At 40.3% G+C, this 21,778-nt stretch overlaps 1 protein-coding gene across 2 annotated transcripts in view; it reads right to left on the bottom strand.

Moving 5' to 3' along the window:
• The window catches only part of trak2 (trafficking protein, kinesin binding 2), a 96,069-nt gene that overhangs the window by 62,613 nt on the left and 11,678 nt on the right, over positions 1-21,778 (bottom strand). For both annotated transcript variants that reach the window (XM_066688598.1, XM_066688597.1), the window contains exon 2: positions 3,361-3,751. In XM_066688598.1, the coding sequence (XP_066544695.1) occupies positions 3,361-3,415 (55 nt within the window). In that variant the 5' untranslated portion in view covers positions 3,416-3,751. The remainder of the gene's footprint in view (positions 1-3,360; positions 3,752-21,778) is intronic.

Consider the following 21,778-nt stretch of genomic DNA (forward strand, 5'->3'; position numbering starts at 1 on the left):
TCCATAAACGCCTTGACTGAAACGTGCACACTTTAGTTAAATTATAACCTGCTATATTGTAGCTGGATGATTAATTGTGAAACGAGTGCATTTTGTTTCAACTGTAACTTATTCTGTTTAAGGACGTCTGCTAAGTAAATTATAAATAATACGGCAAAAAGTTTTGTTTGCAGTTACAAATCTGCAGAAAGAGTAATAAGTTAAGGGAGTCACGTTGTGCCATTTAATATACATATATACTAGCACAAATGATGATAATAATACTAAATAGCAAATATGCAGTTATTGTTGCACATGGAAACGTATTCTTATGGGGACATGCTTGTCTGAATATAATGTTGTCTATACACGTTTAGGTCTTCCTAATATCTCTTAGCAGAAACGTGTATTTATTATGCCGTTTACAATCATGTAAAGCAGAAAGAATAAAATCGACACAAAAGTCCTTTCCACGTCAGGCTGTATCACTCATAGTGTTGTTCTGTTTTTTTTTTTTTTTAAACGAAACACAAACCAAACCCACAGTCGCTCTGCGAATCCCATAAGAGGGGACGGACTTCACAACGGCCTAGTTTTACAAAAAATCTCTGGGACACGTCCAGCACGGCATGTCACGGCACGGACGCTTAAACCAGTGGAACCGAGGCATAGGGCTGAGTCCCAGGCTGCATCCCAGATCGTACACTTGTTCCCTTGTTCCCTCCCCTTGCGGGGCAGAAATACTACGGTGGCCATCTTAAGGGGTGTCCCAATCCCTTAGGGAGCGAGTGAAGGAGCCTAAATCGAGCTGTTTGTGCTCTTCAGAGCTCCCTTCGACGGAGTGTACAAAAGAGCACACTTATGAGGAAGTGTTTGAGCACTGAAGTACCAGAACTCTTTGCATTAAAGGCGGAGACAAGTCAGCAGTGTTGCCAGGTCCTCTACATAATTTCCCCCAAATCTGGTCGTAAAAATCCCCCAAATCACATATTCCCCCACAAAAAAATTGAGGTATGGGGCAATTGGGTGGTGAAGTGAGGTCTGGGGGGGGGGGGGGGGGGTCAAAATATTATCCCCCAACATTTCCCCCATAATAAAGTTGACCCAAATTTCCCACTGGGGTCTTAAAAACCCTCCAATCTGGCAACAGTGCAAGTCAACAGCGGCGGTTTTATATAAATGTAATGCTAGCTAGACATTACTCTGGCTGTTTCCCCTCTGCTTTTAAACAAGCTGCTGTCATCCCACTCCTCAAGAAACCAACCCTTGACGCCACCTCAGAACTACCGCCCCGTCTCCCTACTCCACTTCATCTCAAAGACTCTCAAGTGGGTGGCGCACCGTCAGCACTCTCACTATCTGTCCCAACACTCACTCCTTGATCCTCTGCAATCCGGCTTCTGCACATCTCACTCCACTGAGACGGCTCTCCTGGCAGTCACTGACTCCCTCAGCTGTGCTCGGGCGGCCTCCCTCTCCTCAGTCCTCATCCTCCTTGATCTCTCCACAGCATTTGACACCATTGATCACTCCATCCTCCTCTCCTGCCTCGCTGACCTTGGAATCTCTGGGACTGCTCTCACCTGGTTCTCCTCCTACCTCAGTGACTGGACCTACCAATTGACATGGCGAGGTTCCTCATCCACCCCCCAACCTCTACTCACAGGTGTTCCCCATGGCTCTGTCCTGGGCCCGCTCCTGTTATCTCTCTACACTCGCTCCCTGGGCCCCCTCATTGCATCTTCCTGAGCAACATACGCCGAATCCGTCCCTTCATCAACGACTACTCGACTCAGCTGCTCGTCCAGTCACTGGTCCTCTCCCGCCTGGACTACTGCAACTCCCTCCTGGCTGGCCTGCCTGCAACTACTACCCGCCCACCATCCAGAACTCTGTGGCTCGTCTGGTATTCTCTCTGCCCCTATTCGCACATGCTACTCCACTGGCTCCCGATACCGGCACTCATTCAGTTCAAGACATTGACCCTCACCTACCCCTGTCTCAACCACACTGCACCAAGCTACCTTCAGACACTTGTTTCTCCATATATCCCCTCCAGACCACTGCGCTCCAGTGCCAGAAGACTAACTCTACCTCCTCTCCGCTCCCCTTCCTCCAGAGCCCGCTCCTTCTCATCCCCGGCCCCTAAATGGTGGAACGACCTTCCCACCGAAGTCAAGGAGTCCTTGACCTCATTCCGGCGCTTACTCAAGACACATCTTTACAGACAGTACTTATAATATAAGTCCTTTTAATCCCCGTTATATAGCACTTCACATATCACTCCCCTACCCCCCTCTCTCACCTGCAGCCCTTCATGATAGAATGATCAAATTAAACAATCAATCATACAGGCATACCTTGATGTGGCAACAAAAGTGCTTTGTACTGCCTGGATACGGTCAAAATGGTGCTGCCCATACGGTGAAAAAGTGAGCCAAAACGTACAAAGTTGTGAATTTCCCGGGTCAGACACCTAATAGTATGTAATTGTAATTAGGGTTTCCAAAACCGGGAGAAAATTCCAGGCCCGGGTTTTTGGAGTTTAAAATTCATAAACTCATAAATTCATAAATTCATGGCACCCAGGCTTGAAGCCAAATTATTTTATAGGCATATAAATGGAAAAAATAATCACTATGGAAACAAAATTAAATAAACAAAAAACACTAAGCTCACTCTAAACTTTTCCGATTGTGCCTCGCTCTCTCTCTTTCAAATGTCATTATACAACGCTTTCACCACAGTGTGCGTGCCACGGCACCCTGTCACACACTGTTGGACACATCAAACGTATTACTTAACTGAACTCCTGAAATCTTAGTTTTCCCCCTTATTTTATTCAAACTAGAACCACTGGCCATATCAACAAGTTAATACTAAATAAATAAAATAAACGCCATTTTTGTGTCTATTTTATTTGTAGGTGAAATTAAACACAAACTCAGTTATACTGCATTATTATTTATATTATTCATTAATTCACATAGTTATTATGTATTGATCATTTGTATAAACAAGCGACCCTGTAGCCCCCAGCTGTTTGCAATACCTTGTTTGCATACTTTGGCTGACTGAACATCAATCTTCTCACCGAATGAAAAAATACACTAAAGTATACAAGACTTTGATTTTGCGCTGTGCACGCAAGTATGTTTTTCTTTTTTTTTTTCCTTGTCAACACCGGTTTTAAACCTATACCAAACCCGGGATTGCGGGGATGAAAAATTGTCCGCGTTGCCCGGGTTTTCAGTAGCCCGGGTCCTGGGCTGGAAACACTAATTGTAATATATGCAGCTAAGAGAATTAAGATAAAAAAAAAATGCGGTGTTAAATTTTCTGTTGCCATCAAATGCATCTCGCCAGAGCCAACAGACTTACCAGCGACAGCTCCAGAGTCTGTGTTCTCCACATTCATGGGTTTCACTTCAAACATCCCTCGGCTTCAGCTGGTGCCCACAGGTTCTAGCATGTAGCTCCAAGTTCCCTCTGGTGTCCAGAGAGGGAGAAGGGGGACGAGGGAGGGCAGGCAATTTGATCAAGTGAGCAAGAACTTGTAGGGGCAACCACCCTTTATAGCAGTTCCATTCACCTGACCCTGCAGGTGGGGGTGTGGGTGACAGCTGGCTAGTTGTCTTTACAATGTGGGTCCCCAATTGCTTTACTGTGACCTCACATCCTACCCTTTGTGGAAGGCCTCAGACAGATCCTTCCAAAAACACTGTCCCCTGACAAGAGAGGTGCATTGTATTCTCCACTCTCCCGAAGTCACCTAAAAAACAAAACAAAAAAGCATACTTAAAGGAGCACCTTTTCTTATCTGCCATCAGTGTTTATTCACCGTGGCAGAAAACTGACAAGCACATTTTCAAACAGTGGTTTAATACCCAGATCTTTGTGCTGCAGAGAACCACTCGATCAAGTTCAATTCGATTAAGTTGTGTACAAAAATGAAGGACTTGACGGAACATTCCAATAAAGTACAGTATGGAAATTCTTCTTTTGCTACACAGTATTAATATATTTTACTGTAATATACATCATCTCAGAAGTAAATGAAAGTCATGATTAGTTTAAGGCTATTATTGACTGCAGAAAGTTACATAGAATAGTATGTGCTAGACAGAAATTTTGGTGTTTAAAGAAAAACAATCTTCTTCTAGATGACTTGGTGGGAATAAAAAAAAGTTTACCTGTTTTTGGTACTTATCCCAATTTAGATGTGTCGAAAATTAAAACACCCAAGAGGAACAGGGAGGTGGGTGGCATTATCAATATAAAAAAACATTATTTTTTTATTTCCCAATAAGAGTTCATTTCAAGCATCTAGGAAAATGGGGCCCAATCTGCACTAGCGAGCCGAGCCGTTCACTGGGTCAGCCCCCTTAGTGTGAGTACAAGCTTTTGGCCCATGGCATTTGTCACATCAAATGTGTAATTTGTTCTTAAATTACACAACAGGGTGGAGTGACTTTCCCATTATATTTGCTTAACACTGCTCTGCACAACACACAAAAAATAAGTAACAGAAACTCTCTTCTTCCCTTACTAAGCCTAATGTATTAATGCAGAATTAAAAGCCGACTTTTCCCTCAAGCCTCTTCTGGTCAGCCTTGCAATAAATCAGATTAGGAGCTCACAGAGTCAGGTTGGTTGGGAGACAAGTCCAACTCTACAATGAAGTGCTCACCTCAAGCAATGTAGCTGAAGACAAATTTGCTTTTAACATAGAGAAAAAACATCTTGGTCATTCATTTAAGCATAACTTCCGGCAGAGAGACATTCTGTTCTATAAAAACTTGGCCATAAGAAAAAGTACCATAAGTGTTACATTGAAAAATAATTATTAATTTAATGCAAATAATTGTAACCAATCTGTAAGCAATTGCTTGAGGTCCTTTAAAAATAGTGTTTCAGCAGCAGAATACCAAGTGCCCCATTGTGTTATGCATGGCTCGGGTGGCAACTTTATGAGTAAAGTACTGACTTTTTGTTGGATTGCTTTGGTTAGATGGTAAACATAGTATTCTACTTGCATAACGTACAAATGTTTTTAACGGCTGCAATCAACTTGCCTGCTTTCGCAAAATTATTTGCCCAGATATTGCTAGCAAGGGCTATGATTGGGCCATTACAAGTCTGAATTTGGCAATAAGCCACAGAGAAAGTCCGTTATACGACTTGATCATGTAACTGGCATTATCAGACACAAATCCAGTCACATTAAAATCAACTTCAAATGTGTACTAATTCACAGTGCAAGAAACATATTTCAGTTTTTTTATTTTTCTTACAAATATTTCCCAACATAAAACCATTGTCACAATACAGTAACTGATTTTGAATTTCAGTGTTTTAAAATAAATATAAAATGGAATTAAATGTCAAATGTAGCCTACCATTTGTATTTCAGTAATATGAAAAAATTCAGGGGTCTGAATACCTTTGCAAGGCACTGTATACACACACACGCACATATAAACACCATTGTGCATGTATACAAAATGCTATCCAAGTCAGCAGAAACCTTTCTGGATTGCACCAATTCACCAAGGAGTCTGGTATGAATTATTTGCAAAATCAGAATACAACTGAATACAGTGAATGTGAACACTTACAGTTTGCATATAAACCGGTTTAGCCTACATTTAAAAGGTGTGGGTATTAAATGAATATTTTCTTAGAAGGTCAACTTTCTAAAAAGATTAATGTCTGGCTTTTTGGAAGTTTGCACAACTGGAAAACGTCAAGCATTTCCATTGGTCTTTCTGGCATATTTTTTACTTGACGATATCGGATCTAAAAAATTCTATGTAATGGAGCATAGCCATTATGTTAAGTACAACTAGGGAAGTAATAATAGCTTTTCTATTTTTGTTGAATTAAACTTGAACTGCTAATACTGTTTTTTTTAAACTGCCAGTCCTTGTAACACTTCCCCCCTGCTCAGGCAGTTATTGTTCAGTACTGGGAAGTCCTCCTTTAATTTCTGGCATGTTATAAGTCTCTTCCTTAGCGATTACCTATGTAAAATTGTCGTTGATTACATTTGCAATTTCCTTTTCCGACTATACAAGCATACCACTGTAAATCCATAACTAAGACACTTTATGTCCTTTGTATTTAGCCATTGAAAGAACAGCTTTTTTCTTTTTGCATTGGTTTAAGCTTACAAGGAAATATTCAAGCCTTTCTAAAATGCCTCTAGAAATGTCACATTACTTCTAAAATTGCTTGATTTTAAAATGTCTCAAACTCCCTTGAGCCTTATAGTCCCTACTGGGCTTATTGAACAACAAAATGAAAAAAAGAAGACGGCTCCAGGAGACACCTACCAACCAAACCAACAGCAAAAACATCTTGACAGGGGAAGGAGCACTGTAATCTGAAATGACATGTGGTGCTGTTAGCAGAATTGTCTTTCGCCCTGTGGTGTTGAAAAAGTTCCCAAAACCAGGTCAAACATAACCAAGGAAAGAAAAAAAAACACTAAAATGAGGAGGTGGCCCAAACATGACCTGAAAATGTCACAAGAAATAAGGAATTCTCTTTATTTCAGCCTAAGGCATCACATTTGTGCAGAAGGCTTCATAAAGGTTACCTGTACTGAGATGTTTGCATCACAACGTTTAACCTGGATAGCTTAATATCCTCCTATAGGACTGGAATTACCTTACACCTCCATTGACAACATTGAACTTAGCCTACTTGTTCTGCCTTCAAAGGTTTGTTTAGGTACACCTGTCAGACTGAATTGCCATCTACATTTTATACAAAGAAACATTAGGCTAAACATTAAATCAGTGTGAGACAGCACCTGTAATCTGTCCACAATGGCATAATTCTCTCAATTTGCCAAAGTCAATAAGCACTACTTAGTCTAAATGTAATCTTAAATCAATTATTTAGTTTTTTGCAGCTGCTTAAAAACTAACTTTTTACTCCCATTTTGAAAATTATTACTACTGATGTATTTACTTTTATATTTTTACTATGTGTATACCTGTTTATGTTTATATAGGCTACATTTTGTTTATAAATTAGGCTTATATTGGATAAACTTCTCATTTCTAGATATGTACTGCATAAACTGGTGCTTATGATCTTGTAGCAGCACTAACTGCTTTATTGATCTGATGCAAATTATTATATCTTTAAAAACAAATAAACACAAATAAAAATAAATACATGAACATCACTCTTTATAGACATCTAACCCACAAGGTTAATACTTTCATTTAGTTAAATTTGGAATCTTCAGTCCTTGAAGAATCCCTGAACTTGTATTACCACTACTATTCCATGCTTCTTCAAGAGATATGAAAAAGCAGGCATCCCCAGAAACACATTGAAAATTGATAAATGCATGTAGGCAGGGATTAAAATGTGCAGGATTATAATCTCTACACCCAATTAACTGACCCAAATTATTTATTTTAGCTTGCATATCAAAGATAAGAAATTTACTAAAAATATATCAGGATAACATTAATGATTATGTCACAACAGTCTGATATCTTCAAGGGCTGAGAAGCTATTATAATACATATATTGTTCAGCAGTAGAAACTTAACAAGGCCCAGAAACATATTGGTAATGCAGGGAGCCAAGAGAAAAGTCAAACAATATTGTTAAATTAGCTTTTAAATTGTGCTCTTCTCCAGACACTCAATTTTATTTACTTCACTACACTTTTGACCTGTGCTGTCCTTATGGCAAAAATGCAACAAATACTTCACTCAAATACACTTTCAACTGCATGGATATTCTATGCTCCTTTTCTATAGCTACAGATTCTAGCTGCAAATCCACATGCTACTTGCTGCTCAAATCCAGACAGACAAGCCTTAATATGACTCAGGGCAGCACAACCAAGAGCACTGACCCACATTGAAATGCACAGAAAGCTACATCTGCTGCTGAAACAGAGGCGATGGGGTACAAAGATCCCTAGACACACGTCATAAAGTAACCTGGCTTCAATTTCATCTAGTCTATTTTACACTACTATTTTAATAAATAAAAAAAATAGAAAACAATGGCATTACGCATTTTAAAATGGTTGAAATTAAATTAGGTGTTTTTGCGTCTAATATTTGCCTGCTTGAATCAGTTTTGGTTCATTTGGAATGTTTAAGTGCCGATGAATGAGTCTGGATAGAAAAATAGTTTGAGCCCCTTCTACCATGGAGAACACAAGGGGAATGTAACGATACAATCTGCTTTCACGAAGAAGCAACATGACTGTAAGAACAACTAACAAGCCAGAACAATAAAGATGTACCTGCCAGACATCCACACCAATCACTAAGGATGCACTGCACATTGTTATGTGACGAACAGGGTTCTTATAAACGTATAAAAATCTATATAATATAAAATATCTTTGCATCTGAGAATCCACAAATTATTAAATATTAATGCATAAAACTGAATTCGGGTAATTTTAAATGATTTATGGATGTAAACATACGCCGGTCATGTCTGACACTAACTGAAAGTACTGAAAGCATCATAGGATGGGACTTTGTGACCTCTAGCACAGACACAACAATTCACCCCTATAGGAAAATGAATTACTTAATAATTTTATTATATTGTTATACAACTTCCTGAAGATAATTTCACAATTCTAACTTAAAGGGTCAAACTAAGTCACTGGCTACTGACAGAAACAATTATATAAAAATCCCCATGCCTGCTTTGCCAGATCCCAACAAGTTAAGGAACAAAAAAGTATACAGCAGAGACAACCTAACATACTTTTGCCAATGCTCCAATTGACAGAATCACTGAATAAAAAAATCAATTGATCTGGAGAACGAATCCAAACTAGATCCAGTTCAAAATCAATACCAAATAAAATATTTGATTCTGTAGGAAAATTATCCTTCATGTGGATCACTTTAAGGCTGTGGCAGTAGTTAATTAAAGCATTATTCAAGTTAACACTTAAGAGTGCATTTCTATGCACTGTCTTTCTCAAACTTTTAGCTTTTACTGAGCAAAGAATAAAAAGCGAGACAAACCTGATATGCTCTAATAAGCATTTTTCCCAATTCATATTTTTCCAGGCTACTACGCAAATTCATTCCTCATCACCACCCATTCCAGCCATCTGCTCTGTGCTTCACCCAACCGTGAAAGACGGCCCCCTGATGTAATTCCATTCACCCCACAGAATGATGGGGAAGGAAAGGGAATCTGCCGACAGAACCAAAAAGGTTGTAGACAGTTCACCAGGTCGAACAAGGAGGTTCACAAAGAGTGAGCAAAGAGGTCTGTGTTAGCTTTAAACTTCACAGGTAGTGTAATCATTTTTCTTGAATAAACAGAATAGCAAGCAACTTCAAAAATCTCAGGAGAGTAGTGCTCTATCTCAGTGCTTCCAGCTCTGGATCCCTGGTCCTGGGGTTCTACAGGGTTCAATTAAATAAGTTATGCCAATCATCACCTTCTCAAGATCGTTCACCATTCACTGAAGTGTATAAAACTTCATCGATTGAGGCTCTTCAGGGTCAAGTTTGAGCAAATACTCCTACTACTCAAGCTGGACAAATTAATAAATGTGCTGTTACATAACAAGATTAATTGCATACTGCCACCCTGAGGAATCCCAGTCACAGTCTGCTATGATGCAGTGCAGATTAGAAGCATTCCTGTCTGGACAACGGGAAGCCCCTGAATGCAGACCATGAAGTTGAAAATGGGCAATTACTTATTCATGGACATTGTAGCCAATAAATGCATGCATTTTTGTTATAGCCAAAACACATGGTCACCCCTGTCAAGTAGTCAAGGGAATAGGGGAAAGCTGATCAGGCAGCAAGCCATTTTTATTTAAACTGAAAACATTTCTTCTGCTGATGCAATAAATAACCCTAGCCAAACCCCACACTTCCTGTTTTCTAAATTGAAACAGCAGCCAACTTGTTTTTGAATGCCTCTTGAATTCTTTGTTTCCTGTCAAGACACAGCACAGCATTGAGCATTACTGTATTGCACTGTGAGAAGCTGTGAGTATCAGGCGTGGTCTGGCAAGTCATTTGGCATACTCATCTCCAAATGGCTGATTGTGAACCATTTAGTAGTTGTGTCTGGCATGTGATTATCCCACTCTAATTATAATTCATTCATCACTGTCATCAGGTGTTATCTGCAATGAATTTAAGGTTGCTACAGTGAAGGCTCTACTTCTAGGTCTAGATCCAAACCTCCAGAAGAACTATAGGCCTATTTCAAACTGCCATTCTGTTTAAGATCTCAGATAAAGCAGTAGCTACTCAGCTGCATGCTTTTCAAGCCACATTTAATATATATGAAAAGCTTTAATTTCGTCCTGGTCACAGCACCAAAACAGCACTCACAAATTTGTAAACAATGTGCTTTTGTCCTCTGACAGAGGTTATGTAACCATTATTGCACTTTTAGACCGGAATGCAACAGTCTTGACACCCCCTGGAAAGCCTTTCTGGGCAGGCGCTCTACTGGTTTAAATCTTAATTAACTAATAGATTTCAATATGTGCAGATTAATGATAACCCCTCCAATCCAACTGACGTACAATGTGGCATTCTGACAAAACAGAGCTATAGATAGATCAAGAAGCCAGATGACATGTCATCCTCAAATAGTTTATCTTCAAGTCTAATTTCATTACAGTAACAGTAACAGACTGTATGTTTCTATGTACTTCAGTGCATTTTTCATGTGCAGTAATTGTATGGGGGTTGGGGTTTGAACCTACAGTGCCAATGTGACCTACAGTAGAGCAAATATATTTAAGGGATATTCTACATTTTCTCTGCTACAGCAGTTGTCTGAAACTATTCACCCAATTACTTAGAATTTAAGTACAGTTTAAACCACTCAGTCTGTACTCTGTATTAAACTATACATGTGTTATACTGTTTCAGCAATATTTACACAACCGCCTCTGGTTTCTAAAACACAAAATGGATCCAGCTGTTAAGTAATGGGAATCCTGTTTGCAGCTTTCAAATAAACCTATCAATTTGAATTTAAATAACTCAGTTGTCAGGATCCCCAAAAAGTATTGAATACAATGTAAACATTTTCCAAAAATAAGTAAGGGCAATTTTATACCACTTATATGGACTTATATGGACTGTGCCTCTCAATTAGTAAATTATAGAGACTTGCTCCTCTTGAAAGTACAGAGTGTCATATGAGGCAAACTTATGACTTCTACCACAGACAATCTCTTAACTGCTAAGAATTATGGAGCCCTTCATTTAATTATTGTTGTAGCTTTTCATTTTAAATTTTAAATCTGCTCTCAGACTATCACAGATACTCCGCTCTAGGCATGTTGTTGCCAAGACACTGAAGAAGCAATTCTGTGCATTTGGTAAACAATAAATGGTGTACAGATACAGGTAGTAATTGTATTGTTTAAAACACTCCCAGAATTAGCAGTGGGAAATCTTTATGGGCTCATTAAAATCTAATTTGAAGATATCACTTGTTAGTTGTTGAGTCAATTAAAAGGTTTGTGTCATTAATTATATATAACATTTTTATAAATGATTAAATTAATAAGTGATTCAACAAAGAAATACATAAATAAACTAATAAATAAATACTGATATAAAAAGGGCAGTGGAGACTTTGATATGTCCAGATATTTTAAAGTACAGTACTGTGCAAAAGTAGGTTAGGCAGGTGTGAAAAAATGCTGTAAAGTAAGAATGCTTTCAAAACTATGTTAATAGATTATCTTTATCAATTAACTAAATGCAAAATGAGTAAACGGAAGAAAAATCTAAATCAAATCCATATTTGGTGTGACCATCATTTGCCTTCAAAACAGCATCAATTCTTCCAGGTACACAAGCACAAAGTCACAGATTTTGTAGGCACAAAGTCAGGTGTATGATTAAACAATTACACCAAACAGGTGATAATGATCATCAATTCAATATGTAGGTTGAAACACAATCATGAACTGAAAAGAAATAGCTGTGGCTCTGGCATATCGGAACCCTCGATCCTGCGCTCTCCTACACTCAGTACATCACCACGCTGCTGACACGCACCTGCAGATTCTTCCTAAGCAACATTCACCGAATCCGACCCTTCCTCACCAACTACTCAACTCGTCCAGTCACTGGTCCTCTCCCACCTGGACTACTGCAACTCCCTCCTGGCCGGTCTGCCTGCAACTACTACCCACCCGCTCCAGCTCATCCAGAAAGAACTCTGTGGCTCATCGGTCATTCTCTCTGCCCCGATTCACACACACTACTCCACTGCTCCGCTCCCTCCACTGGCTCCTGATACCGGCACGCATTCAGTTCAAGACATTGACCCTCACCTACCGCTGTCTCGAACAAACTGCGCAAAGCTACCTTCAGACCCTCATCTCTCCATACATCCCCTCCAGACCACTGCGATCCTCCAGTGCCAGAAAACGAACTCTGCCTCTTCTCCACTCCCCCTCCTCCAGAGCCCACTCCTTCTCTCCCTGGCCCCTAAATGTTGGAACGACCTTCCCACTGAAGTCAAAACAGCAGAGTCACTTGTAACATTAGTCCTATTCTCTCTTGTAAGATAGCACTTTACAACATTTTATCATACTACTTGCCGTGTGTTATTAGTACTCATATTGTTATTTTGATTTCCCCTATGCTCCATTTCCCTTGGCCCTTGACTGTGACCAAACATCTGGTCTGCACTTTACTTTATCCAGGATGTAAGACCTCATTTATTGTATTCACTTGTGTAAATTGGAATTTGTAAAATGTATTTTACTTTGAATTGTACTGTATTATGTAAATTTGAATAAGGCTGCAATTAGCGATTATTTTTTCAATCAATTAATCTTTTTTTTTTTCTTAATCTAACAATATATTTTTCCTGAAAATCTATCGATTATTTTCTGATTAGTCCATTAATCCTTTGGTTAACTTACAACTAAATAATAACCGTAACTTCTTCCAATTAAATCTTTCAGCGTTTTATTCAAACATTTTCTCATAAAAACTTTACAAATAAAAAAATTCCCAACATAAAAAAAATAAAGTGCCAAGAATTAAAAGGCATCCATCAATAACATAAATGTTAGACTTATGGACATCAATTTAGCCCAACATAAATAGTGCAAAAAAAAAAAAAATATATATATATATATATATATATATATATATATATATATATTAGGGCATCATTCACTTTAAAGAATGTAAGTAAGTCCAACATAAATTCATCCCAATATAAATATAGTGTACAAAATAATATATAATAATATATATATATATATACACTCACCTAAAGGATTATTAGGAACACCTGTTCAATTTCTCATTAATGCAATTATCTAACCAACCAATCACATGGCAGTTGCTTCAATGCATTTAGGGGTGTGGTCCTGGTCAAGACAATCTCCTGAACTCCAAACTGAATGTCTGAATGGGAAAGAAAGGTGATTTAAGCAATTTTGAGCGTGGCATGGTTGTTGGTGCCAGACGGGCCGGTCTGAGTATTTCACAATCTGCTCAGTTACTGGGATTTTCACGCACAACCATTTCTAGGGTTTACAAAGAATGGTGTGAAAAGGGAAAAACATCCAGTATGCGGCAGTCCTGTGGGCGAAAATGCCTTGTTGATGCTAGAGGTCAGAGGAGAATGGGCCGACTGATTCAAGCTGATAGAAGAGCAACTTTGACTGAAATAAGCACTCGTTACAACCGAGGTATGCAGCAAAGCATTTGTGAAGCCACAACACGTACAACCTTGAGGCGGATGGGCTACAACAGCAGAGGATCCCACCGGGTACCACTCATCTCCACTACAAATAGGAAAAAGAGGCTACAATTTGCACAAGCTCACCAAAATTGGACAGTTGAAGACTGGAAAAATGTTGCCTGGTCTGATGAGTCTCGATTTCTGTTGAGACATTCAGATGGTAGAGTCAGAATTTGGCGTAAACAGAATGAGAACATGGATCCATCATGCCTTGTTACCACTGTGCAGGCTGGTGGTGGTGGTGTAATGGTGTGGGGGATGTTTTCTTGGCACACTTTAGGCCCCTTAGTGCCAATTGGGCATCGTTTTAAATGCCACGGCCTACCTGAGCATTGTTTCTGACCATGTCCATCCCTTTATGACCACCATGTACCCATCCTCTGATGGCTACTTCCAGCAGGATAATGCACCATGTCACAAAGGTTGAATCATTTCAAATTGGTTTCTTGAACATGACAATGAGTTCACTGTACTAAACTGGCCCCCACAGTCACCAGATCTCAACCCAATAGAGCATCTTTGGGATGTGGTGGAATGGGAGCTTCGTGCCCTGGATGTGCATCCCACAAATCTCCATCAACTGCAAGATGCTATCCTATCAATATGGGCCAACATTTCTAAAGAATGCTTTCAGCACCTTGTTGAATCAATGCCACGTAGAATTAAGGCAGTTCTGAAGGCGAAAGGGGGTCAAACACAGTATTAGTATGGTGTTCCTAATAATCCTTTAGGTGAGTGTATATATATATATATATATACACATACATACATACACTCACCTAAAGGATTATTAGGAACACCATACTAATACTGTGTTTGACCCCCATTCGCCTTCAGAACTGCCTTAATTCTACGTGGCATTGATTCAACAAGGTGCTGAAAGCATTCTTTAGAAATGTTGGCCCATATTGATAGGATAGCATCTTGCAGTTGATGGAGATTTGTGGGATGCACATCCAGGGCACGAAGCTCCCGTTCCACCACATCCCAAAGATGCTCTATTGGGTTGAGATCTGGTGACTGTGGGGGCCAGTTTAGTACAGTGAACTCATTGTCATGTTCAAGAAACCAATTTGAAATGATTCGACCTTTGTGACATGGTGCATTATCCTGCTGGAAGTAGCCATCAGAGGTGGTCATAAAGGGATGGACATGGTCAGAAACAATGCTCAGGTAGGCCGTGGCATTTAAACGATGCCCAATTGGCACTAAGGGGCCTAAAGTGTGCCAAGAAAACATCCCCCACACCATTACACCACCACCACCAGCCTGCACAGTGGTAACAAGGCATGATGGATCCATGTTCTCATTCTGTTTACGCCAAATTCTGACTCTACCATCTGAATGTCTCAACAGAAATCGAGACTCATCAGACCAGGCAACATTTTTCCAGTCTTCAACTGTCCAATTTTGGTGAGCTTGTGCAAATTGTAGCCTCTTTTTCCAATTTGTAGTGGAGATGAGTGGTACCCGGTGGGGTCTTCTGCTGTTGTAGCGCATCCGCCTCAAGGTTGTACGTGTTGTGGCTTCACAAATGCTTTGCTGCATACCTCGGTTGTAAAGAGTTGTTATTTCAGTCAAAGTTGCTCTTCTATCAGCTTGAATCAGTCGGCCCATTCTCCTCTGACCTCTAGCATCAACAAGGCATTTTCGCCCACAGGACTGCCGCATACTGGATGTTTTTCCCTTTTCACACCATTCTTTGTAAACCCTAGAAATGGTTGTGCGTGAAAATCCCAGTAACTGAGCAGATTGTGAAATACTCAGACCGGCCCGTCTGGCACCAACAACCATGCCACGCTCAAAATTGCTTAAATCATCTTTCTTTCCCATTCAGACATTCAGTTTGGAGTTCAGGAGATTGTCTTGACCAGGACCACACCCCTAAATGCATTGAAGCAACTGCCATGTGATTGGTTGGTTAGATAATTGCATTAATGAGAAATTGAACAGGTGTTCCTAATAATCCTTTAGGTGAGTGTATATATATATTAGGGCATGTATCAGTAATTGAAATGTTGATCAGTTCAAAAGAGGTTGATAATCTAACAAAAAAAAAAATCTGAATCAGCACTGATCTCAATATTGAACATTTTTCAGTACTAAAGGGTCAGCAAGAAGAGTTCAGTTAGCATTACAGTGGAGTTATGTAAGCATGTCTACATGCTCTGCAGTCAGGCTTGCTCTTTTCTTAGTCACAATGTTCCCTGCAGTGGAGAAAAGGCATTCGGATGGGGTTGATGTTAGGACAGACAAGTATGACTTTGTCAGGATGGCCAAGGTAGGAAAACTTGCTTCATTTGCCTTCCACCATTTGAGTGGATTCTCATCCTTTGCGATAGGCTGTTCTCCAAAGTCATATCGTCAAGTGTACACCCATATCGCCCTAATCCCCCACGATGACCCCCCTTCATCTATCGACCCACCCCCCTCCTTCTAGCCCGGAAGTGTCCCCCCACCTTCCCTCCACACACGCAGCTTTGTACTGCAGGCCTTTGTTCTTGCCGGAGAGTGTGAATATTCAGAGTGTGAAGGTGTCAATTAGTGTGGGTTGTGACCCCCCCCCCCCTAAAATTAAAATTAAAAATTAAAAAGTGTTAAGTTAGAATAGCTCCATTGTTTCAGTAATAGTTATATATCTCTCTCTCTATCTTGTAATGAGTTCATTCTTTTTTAGTTAAATGCCTTCTAAAGGCCTTCTAAATGTCTTTTAGAAGATTTAAACTTAAGATATTGTTAACTATCCTGGCTTACAAATGTTACAATATACCACATTATTTTCTTACATTCTTAACCTTTAGACCTCATTCATTTACTGTAGCAATCTAAGTAAAGTGCTTAGGGTGAAAGTTTTTTATTTTTTTTATTTTAGCTCTCTCTCACGCTCTCCCTCTCTGGCTCCAAGTGTATCAATAGCTTCCTAGAGACAGACTGATGTGTGTCTGCTTGGTGAAACAAAATAGTCTAATCCTTTTAACAGATATAATTTATCAAACGTGTATCAAAAGTCCAAATAACTCTTTTGTTTGATCTAAATGCTTTCTGATTAGTCGCTACACATTTTGATACCAAACATGCCTGTGTTCTATCAATAACCTTGGGCTGGACCAGGAAGTCCTTTTAAAAGATCCCAAGGCTTACATAAAGCCGTCGTAGAAATAATGATTTTAAAGTGCTAAACATCCTAGGCCCGGTCTTTAGACTTAAAAGCTAAAACAGGTTCCCTAAAACATTGAACAGAAATAAAGCTGTTAGCTAGAAGTCTGGTGTATATAGTTTTATAGTCATTTTTTTTTAGCTAGGGGGTAATTGCTAGATCGTATAAACTGTTGAAATAGTCTTAGATCTAGCTTATATAGGTCTAGCTGTTTTATTTAATAATTTTAAAAGTTTTTTACTGACATAAAACATTTTTTTTTTTTTTGGTTGACCAAAAGGTTTTTACTAATGGTCGCTACCGGTCACCGAGCCAGGGAGGATCCAGTGGCGCTCATTTGAATTATGCCGCTGAGAGAGCTGATTGGTTGTGGGGTGTGTTTAGTGCAATATAACAAATATAATAAGGCATCTGAAAATCTGGGGGTGTCCCAGAAAAATGACCCCCACCGCAGATTCATAGGCATAAATATGTGGTTAGGACACTGTCTTGATGCAGCATCCACACCTCCCGAGTGAAGTGAAGAGAAGACCTCTGCGACTGAAGAGCTACAATGGCCGGAAACATCATCACAGACTTCGACTTGAATTTTTCAGCAAGTCTTCAGATTCCTTTCATTGTTGCGACATGCATTATACTCATGTTTTGTAAATAAGGCTATAACATCTGTTTTAAGAACTGTAACCTTATTTTACAGTCAGCAATCTCTAATACCCAACGCGGCGGCACTAATTTGGAATGGCTCTGTGATTAACGAAGGTAAGCTTTAATTGTTTGTATAGGCGCATGTGTGTGTGTGCGCCCACATTGCTGTGTGTTGCTGTGTTTGTACTTGAAGGTAGCTGTTATATTATATATATGTGTGTGTTAATGTTTCATGTTTTAATTACACAGAGGCTGCCAAAAGGATCGCTGTTATCGAGGATCCGAGAGAAGCTACTGTGCCTATACGAGAGATCTGCAGACCACGTAAGAACTAAATTATCTTACATCACATTATTGGTACTTATTTGTCCCCATTTATGCAGCGGGGTCTTTCACTGGTGCAATCTATGTGAAGTACATTGCTCGAGGGTACAACTGTAATTTTTTTAACAGCTGTAAGAAACGAGAGACCATCCACTTCCAGAAAGTATTTTGTTTTACCATCAAGAGCAAGCGACTTTCAAGAGGCTGAAAAACATAAGAAAAGACTATTCGCTGAGGGTAAGTCATGTCTTTCAAACTTTAAGTCTTAAAAGGGGTTTGTTTGTTTTTACCGCTGAGGGTTGATGGGTAATTTTTTTGGGGGGGTGGGAGGGTGTGTGAGTTTCGTGGAATGCTGGGGGGGGCCTGGGAGAGTCTTGTAGAAGGCATGCTGGGACATGTAGCATGGCATTGTTTAGAAATGTTTGTTTGAACACTCAGTTGGTTATGAAGTTAAGCTTACCGTCAGATGTTTTAGTAAGTTGTTTGTAATATGTACCATTATTTTGGTAGTTTAAGATGTATAGAGATGTTTGGGTTTGTATTTTAAAGTGTTTGGGTTGTTTGTAAAGGACTACGTGTTCATTTTTATTTTATTTTGTTTAGATAGTGAAAACGCTCCCGAACCAGGAAGCTCCGGGGTCAGACGCCGTTTAAACTTGGAAGGTTAGTTTAAAATCCTTTGATTTAAATTAAGAGCTTGGCGGTTACTGTTGCCTTAATGTTTAAAGATCCATATGTGATTTTTTTTTTTTCATCCCAAGACTCGTGGGACTGTCAATCTGTCGATGATTTTTTGCGGGCGATTACCCCGTCTAACTGGGATCAAACCCCGACGCCGACTAGATCACTGAGAGGAACCCCACCGATACTCCTGGAGACACCTCCCCACCAGCGTGGATCATCGCTAGCCGAAGCTGATTCACCCCTCAACGCAAGGCTGGTTTCAACCAAGTTCAGTCCGCCCCGTTACCAATCGCCAAAAGGTACCCCACGGCCGGGCCTGGAGACTCCTCAACAACAGTTCTGCTAGTCGGAGCTGATTCACCCCTCAATGTCAGTCCAATTTCAACGTCGCTCTACCCCCCCGCGATCCTGTATCCAAGATACGGGAGCAGTACCCCCGTCTATGCCAGAATAACACCAAGTTCTTTTAGGTCTTCGCTCCAGAGGGGGAGATTAACTGAACCACCAACTCTATATCCCCGCGCCGGTAGAAGACCTCCTGGAGATAAAAGTGGCGCCTGAGTTGCTGTTGGTTGTACTAGAAAATCAAAGAATTGTGGTACATGCGCAAAACCTGGCTATAGAGGGTCAAAACATTATTATTAATATGGTTAATAACGCCATAAATCGTATGTAATGTTTTATTAGCGGCAAAACGACTCAAAAGTGTGGGATGTGTAAAATAAATAAATGAATGAATAAACAAAAATGTCTGGACTTGGTAAAAGAGCTCACGACCCGAATGATTATGGCCGAGCTCGGTCCCCAAAAAGACCATCCAGAGAGAATGGACCCGTTCGTGTCGAGAACTCAGCCAGCAATCCAATAAACCCGTAACTATTGCAAATGGTAAATGATTTAAATAACAGACCCTTACCCCTGATAGAGTTAAACACCCTGTCCCCACCTGACTTGGTCGAATTGCTGCTGAATCCCGACCTGTTGCAAATAACCTACCCCCGCCAATGTCTCCTATAGAGCCCCGGCCCCCAATACACCCTGATTTACTTGAAATGGTTGATGCTTTGAATGCGATACCCTGTCCAAATTCTGTCCCTGTTACAAAGTATTTGTGCCAATTAGAACACCGGGGTTCTGCTGAAGCAGCCGGCTCTATAGAGCAGATCTTGACATTAACCAGTTTGATATCTTTGAAGGTCTTTTAGAGGCTTTAAATGAGACTCTGGTCACCACTTCTTTATACAAGGTTGGTCCTGACAAACTCCCTTAGATAAATAGCCAAGTAGTGTTCTCCAGGCATATTTTTAGGGTAAGTATTGATTATGTACATTGTGGGTAAAGTCTTGATCTTAAATTTAGGCAGCTGGTCACAAGCACAGTTTGCGGGTACAGGCTGTAGCCGCCATGAGGTTGTGAGCTCTCTGGTGTTCATTTTAATAATAATCATACAGAACGTTTCTTCTCTGATTCACCTCAATAATGTTGTCAAACACAGCGTACACGATCATATTTACAGTGCTGGGTAGAGGCTGCTTAAAACGCATCTCCAGACGCATGTAGCACATTTTCACCAGTGAAAAATGTTGTCCACACTCTTCGTCAGGGGTCAGGTTGAAGCGTACAGCATGTAGCCGCTGCAGTATTCCCGGCGATTGATCATCTGAGGTCGATTACATTACATTACATTATTTGTCATTTAGCAGACGCACTTATCCATGGCGACTTACATTTGTACCCATTTATTCAGCTGGGCATTTTACTGGAGCAATCTAAGTGAGGTACCTTGCTCAAGGGTACAACAGCACTACCCCACCCGGGATTTGAACCCACAACCTAATCCAGGGCCCTAAACACTACTCCACAGTGCTGCCCTAGGTTGATCCTTGAGATGGCGACCCGTAGCCAATACTAGACTGTAATATTCCCGAACAGCATTGCTGTTTCAAAGTCCGGTTGAAAAGGTTTGGACGGCACCTGCACTCCGTCGACGTACAACGCTATAAATTATGCGTTATAATGTTTAAAGTTAAAGGGGTTCTTGTTGTAAACCCCGGTAAAGGCATCATTATCCACTAGACCTATAATAACCCATTTTGGGAGCTGCCCTAGAAAAATATTTTCTTGGTTCATCACACGAGTCCCCGCGGGGATACTGTGGACTTTCATATAGACTCTTTCTATCGGGTACTTGGCATTTGCCATCATTAATGCCGGCGCATGTCCTAGTTTAACCGCTGGGGATACAGACACTTTTTTCACAAACAGCGAGGCCGATAATATATTCAGTTTATATTTTTCAGTATCAGGGGTCATCAGACAGAAAGCATTTTTGCTCTGGATCATTTTAATGTCTACCCCGTTGAGCATGAGTTTTTCTTGAAAAAATATGTCCACATGAATATGCCCCATTAGCTCAAAGGTCCGTCCTTCTGCTGAAAAGGCTGTTCTTTTTTGCAAGCCCTCATTGAGTCCATCTGTATCCCTGTTGTCCATAGCTTCTGGGGTGTCTTTGAAGAACAGGCCAGGACAGAACTGTTTGCTTAGGGTCACCTCGCTATAATTAAGGATACACTCCATCATGGCTCTATAGGGGTAGGTACTGCTGCTTTGACTAATGAGTCGATCACCCTGGGTCACATCCACTTGCGAAAACATGGTGGCCACAGGGTAATTGATGACACCAACGTTGACTGCCTTCACTGTTGCATCCCCGTCCTCATCATCCACTCTGCAGTTGATTAAAATGACAGTGTTGTTCAAATCAATATAATCTTCCCCATTTCCCGCTATGAAAAACTCCAGAGGGGCTGTTACTGAAATTGCGGAAAGATGCGGATTCTCTACATTGATGATTTTATCTATACTCGTTCGGGTGTACGGGACTGTAAACAGGTCCAGTTCTGATTTAATGCATTCTTCCGATAGGCTATGGACAAAAGACATGTTTAAAAGATGTAACCTGAGGCCGAAACAGAATGGTACGTTGATATTCTGATCTGATTTTACTTCGATTGTGATGTTGTCAAAGTGTGTCTTTGAGACCGGTACGTAGTGCGGCTTATCAAAAGTAATTGTGATCATGTCATTGCTTTTACCTTTAATAAGTACATTTCTCAAAAGAGGCAAGTAACTATCCCCAACCCTCTGGTGTGCAATGATGTCCGTATAGATGTAAAGAGTGTAAAAACCACCCCTGATATCAGCCGGGAAGGGTGGCACCAC

The sequence above is a fragment of the Amia ocellicauda genome, chromosome 16 (assembly GCF_036373705.1).
Source record: "Amia ocellicauda isolate fAmiCal2 chromosome 16, fAmiCal2.hap1, whole genome shotgun sequence".
Taxonomy (NCBI): domain Eukaryota; kingdom Metazoa; phylum Chordata; class Actinopteri; order Amiiformes; family Amiidae; genus Amia; species Amia ocellicauda.